This window comes from Patiria miniata, unplaced genomic scaffold (genome assembly GCF_015706575.1).
Source record: "Patiria miniata isolate m_02_andy unplaced genomic scaffold, ASM1570657v1 HiC_scaffold_7, whole genome shotgun sequence".
In the NCBI taxonomy this organism is placed as follows: Eukaryota; Metazoa; Echinodermata; class Asteroidea; order Valvatida; family Asterinidae; genus Patiria; species Patiria miniata.
In genome coordinates this window covers 38,044,796-38,062,886 of record NW_024037074.1, presented here as the reverse complement: position 1 = coordinate 38,062,886, position 18,091 = coordinate 38,044,796, and the positions used below count along the sequence as shown (strand labels likewise).

Sequence of the window (18,091 nt, the reverse complement as noted above, 5' to 3'; positions counted from 1 at the left end):
ATACTTCCATCAGACTGGCACAAATGATTGACTTTTATAACAGTATCGGCTAGAACCGTTTTGAAACCATATCTGACGTCCCAAGAAACCTACTTCAGACGGAGAGGAGTAAGAGTCTGTGATGTTGGAAGAGGTCTAGCACTTGATTGGCCTAATATGTCAAATGACGTAGGGTCAATTTAATTTACATAACCACCGGCGCCCGAATAGGGCACGCCTCTTTGAATGTTAAATATTCAGATTATATTTCAAAAAAATAATATTTTAAAAGCCAAGAAAACAGTGGTTACTCTGTTGAAAATTATTAACACATGTGACACTACATTTAACAAATAGAAGTACTTCATTTTTGTTTGAACATTCACCTTGTCATAATTATCAACCAACAAATTAATTGAAATATCAGGTAAATTACATGATTTCTTCTCCTTTATTGAGGCCAAATAGAAAAGTGTTCCCATGTTACCGATGTTACTGATACAAACATTTTAGACTAATGAGATATTCAACAATGAAAGAAAATATTAAGCAAATATAAAATATCGGCGAATAAATTTAGAACTTTAGCTGACAGGCTTTCATCTTCAAATTTTTGGGTTTTTTTTATATATATATATATATTCTTATTACAAACTAAGTCAGCCCAAGAATTGTTCTTTCTCCCTAATGCCAATATTGTAATATTGATTCAAAGAATAATTGAAGTGTCACAGAAAGTGTCCATATTAGCGAGATACTGTTTGCAATGCAAGCTCATCGATCTTGATCAAAACATTACAAGCTCAAAAGAAAGACGAATCTCACACCCGTGCATTCATTCTTTCATTTATATATCCGTGTCTTAACAAATGGCATTGAGTAGGACAGGCTATCTGTAAGTTTGAATACGGAAAGGTCTTTCCTCCAACCACCTTACATTGCCTGCTGAATACATGTATCTACAAAATGAAATGAGCTTGTTGCCAGATTTATCCCATTGAAATCGTGGGGAAACTCGAAAAAATTATCGGTGCCGGTATCGGAATCGCAATCAGCATCGGTATCGATACCGACGATGTTGCTTTTACCATTACAGTTTCTGTAACATGAATTATGTGGCATTTATTCATGTGTTGAGGGTTTACGGCACATCAGATGCAGTGCATCTGTCGTCACTTCAATAACAGACACAACCTCAAACTTGAACTTCTCCAGCATCTTCTGAACCTCCTCCCGCCCCCAGAATGCACCAAACCCATCCCCTCCCTCCCAGACCAACGAGGTGGGCATGCAGTTGTACAGACTGTAAGTGTACTCAACGTTGACTCTGCCCTGGTCCTCGTACTTGGTGAGATTGTCACTCAGTTTGGAGTAGCCGTTGGTCTCGATGAGTGAGAGCGTCCCGCCAGGCCAAAGCACCCGGTACATCTCCCGTACGGCCTTGGCTGGGTACGGTAGATCGTGCAGCACAAAGTTCATGAACACGTACCCGAACTTGCCGGCCCAGTCTGCGGGCATCTCGCCCAGGTCTCCCCGGGTGAACTCGACGTTGGTCAGGCCGGACTGCGCTGCCGCTTCCCTGGCACTGCCGATGGCGTGCTCAGAGAAATCGAGCCCGTAAAATCGACTCTTGGGGAAGTGACTGGCCATGATTCTGGTGGAGTCGCCAATTCCGCAACCGGCATCCAGTACCTCGATCCCATCATCTACAAGGTCAATTGAATTCATTAAATGCACTGTGAAACAATTTCCTCTTTTCGATTGAAGATTTTTTTTGTTTTAACGAGCAGTGGTAACTAGTGATAACACGTCCTCCTTTTCCAACTTCACATATATACAAAAATCTAAAAGATAGAAAATCACATAAACAAGACCACACGCACCAATCGACAAGGGTGCTGATGACCGCTCTTCTCTTCCACAGAATTTGGGGAGGAAACGCAGACTTCACAAAGACTTACAAATTAAGATTTACTTGTGATTGTGTACTTGTCATCACACGGGGGAGGGGCGGTTAGCAAAACCTAAGAGGGCCCACTCACTCAGTTGCTTGAGGAGCTGTGGCATTGAAGGGATCACCTTCTGTACAAGCTCGTCACGAAAGAACGGGCCTTGCATGAAGCCCATCAGCTCGTCAAACTTGGGATAATGTTCTGATGAAACACCTGCGGAATAAACAAAACAAGGATGGAACAACATATTTGAAATGACGAGTGCAAAACAAACTCTCAAAATGAACTTCGTCGATGGATTCTTAGAATTTCTGTCACGTCATCGACGTTTTCAATTACGGATTGACAGTAGTCGACCACTCAAATTAAACTGGTTCTAGAGGCCAAACTTGAAATCTAGTCTGTTTTAATATGAATCTAGAAAACGAAAGACAATCGTTATAGCTTTCTACGAGCTGAAGTTTTATTTACAGAAGAATTCCAGTCAATAAGCTTTGTTTTTGAAAGTCTACAGACCCAATAAAGACCATGATTTTGTACTGATAATTTAATTAATGTTTTAATATTTATGAAACTTGTATTCGAATCTTTGCCCTATATACCATGTTTAAGACAGCGCAGCTTAGCAGGGGCAGCCGAACGCTTTTCAAATGGGGGGGGGGACACCAAAAAAGGTGCACTTGCTTATTTCATCATCTTTCATTTTCTTTCAATTTATGGGGGTCAACTAATGACTTTTAGGAGAAATTTCTATCCGAAGATGATCACCCCTTGAAATAGTCCTGAAGCTCTTCGCCATTTTGAAAAACGATGCCTACACTCCATAGCAAAATAGAGCGCTTTTAGGGCCCCATTTTCATCCAAATTAAACGTACAAGCTCACAGTCCTGTGCATGGCTTCCACCCATATTTTTTACAAACCCTCTAGTTCATGGCCCACAGTATGCTCAAATATTGAGGATTTTGAGGGCATGAAAATCGTGATTTGGCCGGCGTAGGCAATTTTGGACTGATTTACTGGTCTGCAGTCATAATTATGAAGATGAACAACTTATGAATACGTTGTCCATCTTGCTCTTTGTGTTTCTTTTACACAGTTATGTAGGAAGACTTTTGTTATCGCGAGAGGGCACTGTTGCTTTTGATGGCCAATTCAGTGACCGTTTCATTCGCGTGAAGAGCACAATTCTTTTTTTATGGGCCAGTTTTCCATCTTGAGAGGGGCACAATTTTAATGTTGCGAGCGGGGCACTAATTGTGCTTTCGAGGGGCATTTTTCCATCTCGAGAAGTTATCGTGAGAGGAACACTAATGTTTTTGATGGCCAATGTTCCATCTCGAGAGTCGAACAATTTTATTATTCCGCGAGGGGTAATTGCGTTTTTGAGGGGCAGTTTTGCATTACAAGAGAGGAGACAATTTGTATTGTAGCGCGATCATTATGCTTTCATATACGTGTGCATGAGCCTCATGCACACGTATGAAAGCATAATGATCGCGCTAGCTAGAGGGGCAGTTTTGTTTTCATCTCGAGGGGGCACATTTATAACTGCGAGAGGGGCACTTTTGTTGGGCTTGGCCTGGGAAAATCTGGGGGAGGCCAAGTCCCCCCCCCCCCCCCCCCCCCCCCCCCCGGTTCTGCCGCCTCTACAAGATAACACTGGAGAGAGTGCTGCCCCCAGTTTATGATGAAACCATATTAAAAGTCAACAGCTCATTCATATTTTCCCTTTGTTTGTGGGTTACCTTTCTTGGAACATCCTGTATAATAGCTGTTTGTTGATTTGTCTTTTCTTCGAGCATGAAAGTTCGTTTACTGTCCCATTATTATATCAATTAAATAAAAGATACCTTTTTAAAACTTAAGTTACAGAGCTCGTATCGGGAGATGGAGGGTACGAGCTGGCCCACGTGTACGACCGTCTCATGTTGTGTGACCAAGCCTGGTCACGTGACGAGTCACGTGAGAGCCTAAACAACACCAATTGATAAAGACACCGTGATGGTGTCGCAAGCTCCTAATACGAGCTCTGTATTAAACTCAAGTCTCAAACAGGTATCTTTTATTTAATATTATACTCTTGTTTATGAGTAATTAATATGCAGTATATACCCGACGGTCCGTCTCGCTTGAAACACTCGGCCACTTGATGGAACCCCCCGTACAGAATGGGCGGGGTTAGCGCCAGTCCTTTCAGCTCCAGGATGCCCGATCGGTGGGCGGGGAGCCAGAATCGCTCCGCCTCCGAGTCAAAGCTGACGATCCGCGCACTGGTCATGCATCCCAGCCACTCCCTCACATATCTGTAATTTCAACCAAAACTCTGAAAATGTTTAACGGGCATTTGAAATAGATAAATGTGCAAAAAAAAATCACAACTCTCCATACATTTGGGGCAAAAATCATCCAAGATTACTTCAAAGCAAATATTTTAATTCAAAAACACAAGCCAAGTTCAAGATCTCATTTTGAATTTTCAAATCGCGTTTTCGTTATCTTATTTAGTGATTCACGGATTGACTTCGTATAGATCTCGTCAGTGAGATTTTAGAAACCAGAATCTGCGTTCAAACAACACAAGGACGTGCGATGCCACAAATAACACTAAGAGCAGAATGTTCTTCACGAACCACAATAAAGCCTGAAATTAGGTTCCCACTGGTAGCGCTTCCGGAACCCTTAAATCGGAAAATTAACGTGTACAAATTTGCAGTTAATTTTGGTACACTGATTTCTTAAGAAAATCACTCTCAAAAAACGTGCTCGGCGTTCTGTCAGTAAAACGAAAACAATTCACATGCATCCCTGTAACAATTGAATTCGTTTTGCTGAAAGAACACTTACTCTTTTTGTGATCCGTGGACAAAACTTTAAAACAGTGTTTGTGTTCAACATTTGAAAAGTACATAAGTGACCTGAATGATTCTTGTGCTAAAGAAAGTTTAGTGACCGGGCTTTCATATCCCGGATTTTGAAAGTGCTACAGGCAATAGCTCATTCAAATATTGGTTCTGCCATCTGGGATGCGTTAGTTTGTACTCACCCTCTATGTGGGGTGGTACGTGGTAAGTGAATGACCCAATATAATAAGGACGTGAATGGGTATAGCACGTGCGTTGGAAATAACGTGAGGAAAGGGCAAATGGGTTTTTTTGTTGAGTAAAAAATATATATAGCACTGTGCATGCTGTGTGCAGAGGCCAGGGCCAGGGAGAGTTGACATTATAATTTGAATAACACACTACCACACACTTTCTCAAATTTGTATCCTTGTGGAGTCATTCCTTTGTTCTCGTGTAGTAAAGTGTTCAATTTTGAAAGTGAAGTTTCAAAATGCTCTTATTTTAACCAGAATTAGTTTCCTTGGCTGAAATTTGGACTTAATATCCCTTTTCTAAAACTCTTCCATTTGTGACAAATCAACCCACCTTGGAAATTCCTAGTTTTTGAGTAAAACCCATATATCTATTTCGTGAAAACCTTGAGGAGACCTATTAGAAATTGCCCTGTGGAGACCTTTACAATGTTTTGTTCCCTATTGTGTGTGAGTCTCCTATAGGGTGCAGACCAGTAAATCAGTCCGAAATTCCCTGCGCCTGCCAAATCACGATTTGCATGCCCTCAAAATCTTCGGTATTTGAGCATGCTGTGGGCCATGAACTTGAGGGTTTGTAAAAAATATGGGTGGAAAACGTGCACAGGACTTGGAGCTTAATTGCAGTTCTGTGTAATTTTGATGTAATTTGGACCCTAAAAGCGCTCTACTTTGTAATGGAGTGTAGGCATCGGTTTTCAAAATGGCGATGGGCTTCAGGACTATTTTCAGGGGTGATCATCTTCAGATGGAAATTTCTCCTAAAAGTCATCAGTTGACCCCCAGAAAATTGAAAAGAAAATGAAAGATGATGAAATAAGCTTTAATTTGATGTGTGTCTCGAACACCTTGGAGAGTTGTGAGTATTTTTCCCGAATTTTTGAAGTGGGAGCATTTACCATTGGGGTCTATGGAAGTTTATTTACTGGTCTGCTACCTATAATAGGGTGCAGACCAGTAAATCGGTCCGAAATTGCCTGCGCCTGCCAAATCACGATTTGCATGCCCTCAAAATCTTCGGTATTTGAGCATGCTGTGGGCCATGAACTTGAGGGTTTGTAAAAAATATGGGTGGAAACCGTGCACAGGACTTGGAGCTTGCAGTTCTGTGTAATTTTGATGTAATTTGGACCCTAAAAGCGCTCTACTTTGCAATGGAGTGTAGGCATCGTTTTTCAAAATGGCGATAGGCTTCAGGACTATTTTCAGGGGTGATCATCTTCAGATGGAAATTTCTCCTAAAAGTCATCAGTTGACCCCCCGAAAATTGAAAAGAAAATGAAAGATGATGAAATAAGCTTTAATTTGATGTGTGTCTCGAACACCTTGGAGAGTTGTGAGTATTTTTCCCGAATTTTTGAAGTGGGAGCATTTACCATTGGGGTCTATGGAAGTTTATTTACTGGTCTGCTACCACAAGGATACGAATTTGTGGTCAATATTCGCCGAGTGGAATAGAACATTCAATCTGTCACCGAATGAAATTATTCTTTCCATCGCACGAACGTAAAACATTCGTTATTTGTTTTATACAACGCCTGAATAAATTCTCGTCATTTGATTGGTAAATTATAAACTACAATTTATTTTGATTTTAAAGATGTTGAACTACCCCTTCACGAAAATGTTTGAACCCAACGCTGTAGCGCTGGCTCTTTGGAACAATACACGCTACGCTGAACGCGCACACCAGCATGCATTTTGCACGCAAATACCGCGTCATGGAACAAGCGCAAAGTGAAACGGTATAACGCATGGGTATAACGCATGGTCGCACCGTGCATTATACCGAATAATAATATGTCACGTGATCTACAATTCACCAATCAGATGACGGGGATTTATTCAGGTGGTGTATAAAACGCATTAACGCACAACATTCAGCTTTGGAACATTCCATTATTAAGTACGGGTAAAACACATGAATACTAGTTGAAAATATCACACTGGACAACTTTTTGGCCAATGTGGACACCAATGGTCAGCAGCGAGTTCAGCGACTATCCAAGGAAAAGTCTGTTTTCAAAGGCACGGCGATCGATATCATGCAGCATGAAATTATGAAGTTGAACTCGTACAATAAAAAACGTCAGCTATTTAAAACTTCTATCCAAAGGTCGCCGAACTTTGGTTCTCGATCTAGGCCATGGCCCTTCTTCTGGCCCTATGCCCTATCAGCCGGTAAAACCCGCCTCACCTTTCCTTATAATTGCCAGCATCAGCGATCTCCTGGCTGGTCTTGGGTTCCCCTCCCAGCGAGATCATGACCTCAAACAGCCCAGTCTCCAGCCCCATAGCAATACCCATGCCCACTACCCCATCCAAGAGCTGCTGCGTTGTGTGAGCCAGGAACTCGGCCGCGGTTTCGTTGCTGTCGTTGGCTGCCATTTTCTGTAGCCGTTTCTTTCCAAAGGTCACGTCGGGACATACATTTAAACGCACCTGCGCAAACCGCCAAGGGTCGCTCGTGAACTGCAAATGCCAACCTCGTTCTCATAGTGTTGAGCAGTACGCTCCCACCTCTACTTGCTCTTTCAGAGCTGCAGTACGATCTCGCCACTACCTGCTCTCTCACCCTGTTATTGAATCGTTTACATATCCACGCTTCTTTGAAACGGATGCAAATTAAGAATGGTCTGTTGCCTGGTTGTGCTTATATTAACATCAGTATCTGTTTTGTTAAAACAACATCAATTTGTCGTGGCGTTAGTAACGAAAACACAATATTTGTTGTCCAATTTAAAATATTGCAATCTTATCCGGAAAATATAAAGTATCACATTTCATAATTAATATGAGCAAAATGGAAAGGGGATAATTATTTTTCAGAGTGTGTGGACGTAATAATTTCAATGATCGTTAAAACAAGACACGTTGGAAATAACACAACCAAGTACACAATATAAATCCATTACTTGCTAATTGCGGTATCGAATCAGGACACAGGAAGCAAGTTCCAAACCGAGGGCTTACTGCTGACTAAACAGTAAGCAAATTAGTAAGTAAATGTACAATGGTTCAAACCACAGAGTAATTAAAGATTTAAAGGAACAGTTCATGGTCCTCTAAAAGGGATAATTTGGGAAATTTGCATTTATTGCAAACAAGGGCGGATCCAGAACACAATTTTGGGAGGGGCCCCAAAAAAATTTGGACCCCCCCAAAAAAGTGGGTCAAAAAAATAACGGCGTGGGGTTCGGGGCCCGCTTAAGGGCCCCGAAAATTTTTTGAATTCTAGATGCTCTGTGGTGCGATCTGAGGCAATTTCTGACCACTTAACCAATGGTTTTTTGATGAAAAGATGATGGTGTACTCATAGCCTGGCTTTATTGCGATGTCACATAAAAAAATTTAAAAAATTGGTCTCGTTTTTTTGGGGGCCATGGCCCCCTTTGGCCCCCCCCCCTGGATCCGCCCTTGATTGCAAAAGTACCTACCGAATTATTATCCGAGAGTTGTTACTTTTTATCATAATTTTGAGAAGTGGGGGTATTTATCACTGAGGTCTATTTATTGTTGACTGCTGTGATGTGGGATATGACATTTTGAACATTCATGACAATCGAAAAACTACTCACATGCAGGTTGCGAGCTCGAAACAGCTGATTGTCTGCCAGTTCGCTGCTCCCACTCATGTGTGAAAACATAGTGAAAATAGCTTGGGTACGAACCATTCAAGCGTTTCACATCGTACGTACCGTACACGTGTACGTGATATCCCACAGAGAGTGTGCCATGACATTTTTATAAACTTAACACATGATCGTTCTAGGCCAATGAAAATACAGTATTCAAGACAGAGGTTTTACACAAAGCAGTTTAGATCCAGGTTTGGCTCAAGAGGGGGCGGTTCAGCTGTCAATTTGTGCTATTCCTTTCTATAACTATAAAAAAAACGTATAGATCTGCCATTAACGCATATAGAGAGGTACCACATACTGAGGTACCTTTTGGCCAATGACGTATAGGGGTCAATATAATTTACATGACCACCAGAGCCCGAATAGTGCACTCCTCTTTGCATTTTAAAGAATCAGATGCATATTTCAAAAAAATATTATTTTAACACCCAAGAAAACAGTGGGCACTTTGTTTAAAAAAAATATTAACACAAATCATGTGACACTGCATTATACACCTGTTGCGGTTTTTTAGTCTTCGCCAACAAAATAGAAGAGTAACATTTTTATTGCGACATTCGCCTTGTCATTATTATCAACCAACAAATTAATTGACATATCAGGGAAATTACATGATTTATTTTCCTTTATTGAAGCAAAATAGAAAAAGTGTTCTCATGTTACCAATGTTACGTTAAGATTCAGAGAGGAACAATTGTAAACTGGCAAATAAAAAGACAAAATAAGTACGATACCTTTTGCAATGCAAGGTCATCGACCTTAGTCAAAAAAAATATTACAAGCTGAAAAGTAAGACGAAGCTCACACGGTATTTATTTATTTATTTATTTATTGATTTCTTCTTTATACTGGGTGGCCCATTCTGTCCTTTTATCAGAACTGATCTCCCATGGGTCCCAGTAGGAGAAATAATACAATAAAACATGATATGAACATTAAAATTGATAAAATTTCATCTAGCAGCTAGTGCCCAACAAAAGGCACATTATTCAATCCCTCAGACATCATTGTTGCATATTTGATGATCAAAATTAAAGAAAATCAATTTAATAATCATCATCAATAGCCCAGCTAGTTAAGAGTCAAATAAAATGGTTGATAATGGTCTGGACAGTTGTGGAAAATGGATATTTCAACCTTGCTGGCAGGCTTGGGCACCCCCATATTGGACAGCTTTCCTGCCAGATTCGGTTTTGGGACGTGGCAGAATAACATTCCCCATAATACTAGATCTTGTGCGATGCGAATGCTGTGAACGGTACATTCATTCTTTCGTTTATACATGTATATCCGTAACTTAACGAATGGCGTTAAGTAGGACTAAGAATCTGTTATTTTAAGCACGGAGTGTCTTTGATAGAAGCACCTAACATTGCCTGCTGAATACATGTATCTACGATATGAACTTGTACCCAGATTTATGAAATCATTTGACTCGTAAAAAGTTACAACCAACAGAAATTTATCTGTGCGATTTTTAGAAAGTAAGAAAAAAATATCGGCATCGGTATCGGAATCGCAATCAGTATCTCTATCGATACCGATACTCCACCATGCAAAGTATCGGATCATATCGAGGTTGCTTTATAGGCCTAGCATTACATTTTATGTAACGTGAATTTTATGGCATTAAATCATGTGTTGAGGGTTTACGGCACATCAGATGCAATAAATCTGTCGTAACCTCACTAAGGCCAAAAAAAAAAGTCTCCGGTTTCTGGTATGCGCGCGCGTCGCCGTAGCCATGCGCGTCGGCAAAATGAAAAAGTTTTTTTTTTAATGAAAGATGATGTCCCAAAACCGCCAAACTCACTGGTTTGACTGGAATACTGCTGCTGCACAATTTTAACGTGTTTTTAGATTGGGTTATGGTCGAGAATAAGCTTTATGTGGCCTCTCTGGACTCCCATATATTTGCACTAAGTTTAGTCGGGCACCATTTGCAGTCATCAGCACACATTTGAAGCAAAAAAGTCAGGTAAAAAAAAAAAAAACCGCGTCGCCGCATCACTTTTTGGGCAAGCTCCATACCAGAAACCGGAGTCTTATTTTTTTTGGCCTAACAGACACAACCTCAAACTTAAAGTTCATTCATCGAGGTTGCTTTAGGCGTAGCATTACATTTTATGTAACGTGAATTGTATGGCATTAAATCATGTGTTGAGGGTTTACGGCACATCAGATGCAATAAATCTGTCGTAACCTCACTAACAGACACAACCTCAAACTTAAAGTTCATTCATCGAGGTTGCTTTAGGCGTAGCATTACATTTTATGTAACGTGAATTTTGTGGCGTTTAATCATGTGTTGAGGGTTTACGGCACATCAGATGCATTAAATCTGACGTAACCTCACTAACAGACACAACCTCAAACTTGAACTTCTCCAGCATCTTTTGAGCCTCCTCCCGCCCCCAGAACGCCCCGAAACCCGCCCCTCCCTCTAAGAAGAGCGAGGTGGGCATGCAGTTGTACAGACTGAAAGTGTAAGAAACGTTGACTTTGCCCTGGTCCTCGTACTTGGTGAGGTTGTCCCTCAGTTTGGAGTAACCGTTGATCTCGATGAGTGAGAGGGTCCCGCCAGGCCGAAGCAACCGGTACATCTCCCGTATGGCCTTGGCTGGGTACGGTAGATCGTGCAGCACCAAGTTCATGTACACGTACCCGAACTTGCCGGCCCAGTCTGCGGGCATCTCGCCCAGGTCTCCCCGGGTGAACTCGACGTTGGTCAGGCCGGACTGCGCTGCCGCTTCCCTGGCACTGCCGACGGCGTGCTCAGAGAAATCGAGCCCGTAAAATCGACTCTTGGGGAAGCGACTGGCCATGATTCTGGTGGAGTCGCCAATGCCGCAACCGGCATCCAGTACCTCGATCCCATCATCTACAAAGTCAATGGAATTCATTAAATGCACTGTGAAACAATTTCCTCTTTTCGATTTAAGATTTTTTTGTTTTAACGAGCAGTGGTAACTAGTGATAATACGTCCTCCTTTTCCAACTTCACATAATTTTATATACAAAAATCAAAAAGATAGAAAATCATATAAACAGAACCACACGCAACAATCGCCAAGGGTGCTGATGACCACTTTACTCTCTTCAACAACATTTGGGGAGTAAACGCAGACTTCACAAAGACTTACAAATTAAGATTTACTTGTGATTGTGTACTTGTCATCACTAGGGGGAGGGGGCGGTTAGCAAAACCTAAGAGGGCCCACTCACTCAGTTGTTTGAGTAGCTGTGGCATTGAAGGGATCACCTTCTGTACAAGCTCGTCACGAAAGAACGGGCCTTGCATGAAACCCATCAGCTCGTCAAACTTGGGATAATGTTCTGATGAAACACCTGCGGAATAAACAAAACAAGGATGGAACAACATATTTGAATGACGAGTGGAAAACAAACTCTCAAAACGAACGTCGTCGATGGATTCTTAGAATTTCTTTCACGTCATCACCGTTTTCAAAGACATGACGTCGGATAGTACGGATTGAAAGTAGTCAACCACTCAAATTAAACTGGTTCTAGAGGTCCAACTTGAAATCGAGTCTGTTCTAATATGAATCTAGAAAACGAAAGACGATCGTTATAGCTTTCTACGAGCTGAAGTTATATTTACAGAATTTCAGTCAATAAGCTTTGTTTTTGAAAGTCTGCAGACCCAATAAAGACCATAATTTTGTACCGATAATTTAATTAATGTTTCAATATTTATGCAACTTGTATTCGAATCTTTGCCCTATACCATGTTTAAGACAGCGCAGCTTAGCAGGGTCGGTGGAACGCTTTTCAAACGGGGGGGGGGGACACCAAAAAGGTGCACTTGCTTATTTCATCATCTTTCATTTTCTTTCAATTTATGGGGGTCAACTGATGACTTTTAGGAGAAAGTTCCATCCGAAGATGACCCCCCCCCCCCCTTGAAATAGTCCTGAGGCCCTTTGCCATTTTGAAAAACGATGTCTACACTCCATTGCAAAATAGAGCGCTTTTAGGGCCCTAATTTCATCCAAATTAAACGGAAATACAAGCTCACAATCCTGTGCACGGCTTCCACCCATATTTTTTTACAAACCCTCTAGTTCATTGCCCACAGTATGCTCAAATACTGAGGATTTTGAGGGCATGCAAATCGTGATTCGGCCGGCGTAGGCAATTTTGGACCGATTTACTGGTCTGCAGAATACGTTGTCCATCTTGCTCTTTGTGTTTCTTTTACACAGTTATGTAGGAAGACCTTTTTATCGCGAGAGGGCTCTGTTGCTTTTGATGGCCAATTCAGTGACCGTTTCATTCGCGTGAAGAGCACTATTATTTTTTTATGGGCCAGTTTTCCATCTTGAGAGGGGGTACAATATTAAATGTTGCGAGCGGGGCATTATTATAATTGTGCTTTCGACGGGCATTTTTCCATCTCGAGAAGTTATCGTGAGAGGAACACTAATGTTTTTGATGGCCAATGTTCCATCTCGAGAGTCGAACAATTTTATTATTGCGCGAGGGGTAATTGCGTTTTTGAGGGGCAGTTTTGCATTACAAGAGAGGAGACAATTTGTATTTGTACTAAATAATTGTAGCGCGATCATTATGCTTTCATACGTGTGCATGAGCCTCATGCACATGTATGAAAGCATAATGATCGCGCTAGAGGGGCAGTTTTGTTTTCACCTCGGGGGGGCACATTTATAACCGCGAGAGGGGCACTTTTGTTGGGCTTGGCCTGGGAAAATCTGGGAGGAGGCCAAGTCCCCCCCCCCCGGTTCTGCCGCCTCTACAAGATAACACTGGAAAGCGTGCTGCCCCCAGTTCATGATGAAACCATATTAAAAGTCAACAGCATATTCATATTTTCCCTTTGTTTGTGGGTTACCTTTCTTGGAACATCCTGTATAATAGTTGTTTGTTGATTTGTCTTTTCTTCGAGCATGAAAGTTCGTTTCCTGTCCCATTATTATATCAATTTAATAAAAGATACCTTTTTGAGACTTAAGTTACAGAGCTCGTATCGGGTGTTGGAGGGTACGAGCTGGCCCACGTGTACGACCGTCTCCTGTCGTGTGACCAAGCCTGGTCACGTGACGAGTCACGTGAGAGCCTCAACAACACCAGTTGATAACGACACCGTGATGGTGTCGCAATAATACGAGCTCTGTAACTCAAGTTTAAAAAAGGTATCTTTTATTTAATTGTATATTCTTGTTTTATAAGTAATTAATATCAGCATATACCCGACGGTCCGTCTCGCTTGAAACACTCGGCCACTTGATGGAACCCCCCGTACAAAATGGGCGGGAATAGCGCCAGTCCTTTCAGCTCCAGGATGCCCGATCGGTGGGCGGGGAGCCAGAATCGCTCCGCCTCCGAGTCGAAGCAGACGATCCGCGCACTGGTCATGCATCCAAGCCACTCCCTCACATATCTGTAATTTCAACCCAACTCTGAAAATGTTTAACGGGCATTTGAAATAGATCAATGTGCTAAAAAAAAAATCACAACTCTCCATACACTTGAGGCCAACAATCATCCAAGATTACTTCAAAGCAAATATTTTAATTCATATACACACCAGCCAAGTTCAAGGTCTCATTTTTAATTTTCAAATCGCGTTTTCGTCATCTTATTTAGTGCACAACGGATTGACTTCGTATAGATCTCGTCAGTGAGATTTTAGAAACCCGAATCTGCGTTCAAACAACACAAGGACGTGCGATGCCAGCCAGTATTGTCGCTGCTGACCACAAAGTAATCGTACCTTTTACCTCATTGTACCTATGTGGTGTGGTTTTTTGGGACATGAATGGCTCAGTAACGACTGGGACGTATGAATGGGACGTATGTGTGTTGAAAATCACGTTGGGAAAGGACAAATCGGCGTTTCCATGAAACGACCACCGAGTGACCACTGAGTGACCACTGCCTTAAATCCGCTAAAATCCTGTACGTGGCGAAGGATATAATTAAAGAAAGTGGTTCAAATCAGCTCAAGAATGTTGCATAAAAAAATCATTGTGTAAAATGACCCCTAGTGACCATTAGGTGACCATTGGCCAAATTATGTGTAAAACCTATATGACGAGGCCTTGTTCAGACATGTAACTGACCAAGTTTGAGACTAATTGGATACAGACTGTGGGAGCAAAAGCATTTTGTATTTTTGAAGAACCACTAGTGACCACTAGGCGACCTTTGACCCAACTTGCTGATCATCTTAGATAGGCATATGGAGCAACTTTTGAGACATGGGGACTCTTACCACAAATCCTGTAGCAATGCTACATGCTACAGACTGGTAACCTGCCATAGCACATGTAAACAAAGGCGTATTATGTTTACCAGTGTGTGAAGCATTTCATTTGTGCACAAGTCAATGGTGTAGCACTTTTTTCTGAGTCCTTTTCGCCCTTTCATTTACACGTGTAGCACTGTGTAGCATTTAATTTGTGCACAAGTCAATGGTGTAGCACTTTTTTTCTGAGTCCTTTTCGCCCTTTCATTTACACGTGTAGCACTGTGTAGCATTTCATTTGTGCACAAGTCAATGGTGTAGCACTTTTTCGTTACTTGCCACGGCCCCTTCCTTTTCGCCCTTTCATTTACACGTGTAGCACTGTGTAGCATTTCATTTGTGCACAAGTCAATGGTGTAGCACTTTTTTGTTACTTGCCACGGCCCGTTCCTTTTCGCCCTTTCATTTACACGTGTAGCACTGTGTAGCATTTCATTTGTGCACAAGTCAATGGTGTAGCACTTTTTTGCTACTTGCCACGGCCCGTTCCTTTTCGCCCTTTCATTTACGCGTCAAGGGCGGATCCAGGGGGGGGCCAAAGGGGGCCATGGCCCCCCCCCCCCCCCCAAAACGAAACCATTTTTTTTTTTTTTTAATGTGACATCGCAATAAAGGCAGGCAATGAGTACACCACCATCTTTTCCTCAAAAAAATTGGTTAAAGTGGTCAGAAATTGCCTCAGATCGCACCACAGAGCATCTAGAATCCAAAAAATTTTCGGGGCCCTCACGGGCCCCGAACCCCACCCCGTAATTTTTTAGACCCACTTTTTTGGGGGGGACCAAAATTTTTTTGGCCCCCCCAAAAATTGTGTTCTGGATCCGCCCTTGTTACGCGTGTAGCACTGTGTAGCATTTCATTTGTGCACAAGCCAATGGTGTAGCACTTTTTTCTGAGTCCTTTTCGCCCTTTCATTTACACGTGTAGCACTGTGTAGCATTTCATTTGTGCACAAGTCAATGGTGTAGCACTTTTTTGCTACTTGCCACGGCCCCTTACTTTTTCGCCCTTTCATTTACACGTGTAGCACTGTGTAGCATTTAATTTGTGCACAAGTCAATGGTGTAGCAGTGAAGAAACTAAGTAGAAAAGCTTTTAAAATGCGCCGTGTTGATGTAAGAGCGAGTATACATATTGATATATATATATATATATATATATATATATCCTGAAGAGCGCCCCTAGTGTAATGTGGTGTCCAGCCCCCCCCCCCCCCTCCCCGACCCGGTTTTACATTCCCCCCCCCCCCCGAGGTTTTTTAGCCCGTGTATCTAAGGCCAAAAAAAAAAAGGCTCCGGTTTCTGGTATGCGCGCGCGTCGCCGTAGCCATGCGCGTCGGCAAAATGAAAACGTTTTTTTTTCAATGAAAGAAGATGTCTCAAAACCGCCAAACTCACTGGTTTGACTGGAATCCTGCTGCTGCACAATTTCAACGTGTTTTTAGATTGGGTTATGATCGAGAATAAGCTTTATGTGGCCTCTCTGGACTCCCATATATTTGCACTAAGTTTAGTTGGGCACCATTTGCAGTCATCAGCCGACATTGAAGCAAAAAAGTCAGGTAAAAAAAAAAAAAGCCGCGTCGCCGCACCACTTTTTGGACAAGCTCCATACCAGAAACCGGAGACTTTTTTTTTTGGCCTAATGGTTTGTCGATAATTTTATGTAGGATCCAGTTCGTAACCATTTTCATATAACGTCGTATTTCTGAGAAATTTGGGATGAAATTGGACCGGAGAGTTGCTCTATTTTGTAATGGCGGGGGATGATTTATTCAAAACGAATCGTCCAACCTTAATTATTAGGAGCTTTTTTTTTTAAATATGGCGGACACAGCAGGAGGGAGCTTTTAATTCTTTTGAGTGGGTAGGGGGCAGGCGCGGTTCTAGAGCCAATATTTTTGGGGTGCTAGCAGGATGGATCCAGAATTTTTTTCAGGTAGGCGTGCTGAAATGTAGACCGGTTATTTTCTCCGGACACTTAGGCCTCCGAAAATCAATGGGGAGGGGGGGGGGTTCTCGTGCCATATTTTCAATGGGGATCGAGCGCTGTTAAAATCCTACAATCAGGCACACTATATTAACTCAAAGTGTACAAATGCACCCTTCTCACCACTATTAATCAGGGGGAGACCGTTCGCTTGTACGTCACATTCTTACATTTTACTAGTGCAATTTTTTTTCTATGGAATGTTTTTTTTTGGGGGGGGGGGTTGACAAAATTTGGGAGGGGGGCCTTAAGCTCCCCCTGCCCCCGTAGAACCGCCACTGGTAGAGGGCCTGAAGTTTACAAAACAAATTGACAAATTATTTCACAGGCTTCACACTCAGGGTGTTTTTCTGTTATCAAACTCTATTACTAACTTTGTCTGCTGATAACGTGTTTCTCAAAGCAACTGTGTGTTTGTTTTGATTTGCTCTTGTATCACAACTGAGTCATTTTGTTCTTAAACGCTTGGACAAAAAAATGCCACTTTGCCAATCAGTCTTGAGATAAATAAAGATTACAATTATTATCTTACGATTAATACACAGTCATGTCAGTCCGTGACAACATGATGATGGGTAAAGTCCTTGTGTCTAGCCCGAAGTCCAAAAATCATGTATTTACCGTTCATTGTTTCCTGTTTCCATTTATTCTTAACCTTTCATTTCAACCAAATTAAAAAAATTGTATCGATTGTTATCCCGAAGAATTTTTTTGCAACCCTCTTTTTCTTCAATTAGGTAACATTTGGCACTGATGGGTTCGTTTATCTTAGGGTTTGTGTCTTAAATTATTTCACCATGACGCATCCACAGGTTTCCAGGCAACAGTAAAGTGCTCTAGAAATGTTCTGTCTGATCTGGTATACCGCACATTAAACACAGGCCAGTTTAATATAAAGGTGCAGGCCAATAAAATACGCCCAAAATTGCCTACGCGGGCCAAATCAAGATTTTGTATGCCCTTACTTTTGTTTTACTGCTGGAGCATTTTGTAGGCTATGAACTTGAGGGTTTGTCCAAAAAAGAAGGGTGAAAGCCGTATAATCCTGACTGCGATGTTATATACATGTAAAATTTGGATGAAATTAGGCCCTAAAGTCTCACTATTTTGCCATGGGGCGTCAGCATCATTTCGCCAAATGGCTAT

General features: G+C 41.8%; 2 protein-coding genes across 2 annotated transcripts; both read right to left on the bottom strand.

Moving 5' to 3' along the window:
* Window positions 1-394: 394 nt before the first annotated feature.
* LOC119746241 lies at window positions 395-7,695 on the bottom strand. Its single transcript, XM_038223072.1, has 4 exons — window positions 7,224-7,695; window positions 4,045-4,235; window positions 2,022-2,144; window positions 395-1,685 (listed from the first exon to the last, which is right to left on the bottom strand). The coding sequence occupies exons 1-4, from the start codon at window positions 7,412-7,414 to the stop codon at window positions 1,102-1,104; spliced, it is 1,089 nt and encodes a 362-aa protein (XP_038079000.1). The 5' UTR covers window positions 7,415-7,695; the 3' UTR covers window positions 395-1,101.
* A 3,063-nt stretch (window positions 7,696-10,758) lies between these two features.
* Window positions 10,759-14,434, bottom strand: LOC119745162 (sterol 24-C-methyltransferase-like). Its single transcript, XM_038221386.1, has 4 exons — window positions 14,430-14,434; window positions 13,899-14,089; window positions 11,893-12,015; window positions 10,759-11,548 (listed from the first exon to the last, which is right to left on the bottom strand). Exons 1-4 carry the CDS (start codon window positions 14,432-14,434, stop codon window positions 10,965-10,967), a joined length of 903 nt encoding a protein of 300 aa, XP_038077314.1. The 3' UTR covers window positions 10,759-10,964.
* Between the last annotated feature and the right edge of the window lie 3,657 nt (window positions 14,435-18,091).

Excerpts from the sequence above, each read along its gene's own strand:
- LOC119745162 (XM_038221386.1), bottom strand. Across the intron at positions 12,016-13,898 it reads CAAGCGAGACGGACCGTCGG|GTGTTTCATCAGAACATTAT; the intron begins GTATATGCTGAT and ends TTTATTCCGCAG. Across the intron at positions 11,549-11,892 it reads ACAGCTACTCAAACAACTGA|ATGATGGGATCGAGGTACTG; the intron begins GTGAGTGGGCCC and ends TTGACTTTGTAG.
- LOC119746241 (XM_038223072.1), bottom strand. The coding sequence starts at position 7,414 with ATGGCAGCCAACGACAGCAACGAAACCGCGGCCGAGTTCCTGGCTCAC. Across the intron at positions 4,236-7,223 it reads GCTGGCAATTATAAGGAAAG|ATATGTGAGGGAGTGGCTGG; the intron begins GTGAGGCGGGTT and ends TTGAAATTACAG. Across the intron at positions 2,145-4,044 it reads CAAGCGAGACGGACCGTCGG|GTGTTTCATCAGAACATTAT; the intron begins GTATATACTGCA and ends TTTATTCCGCAG.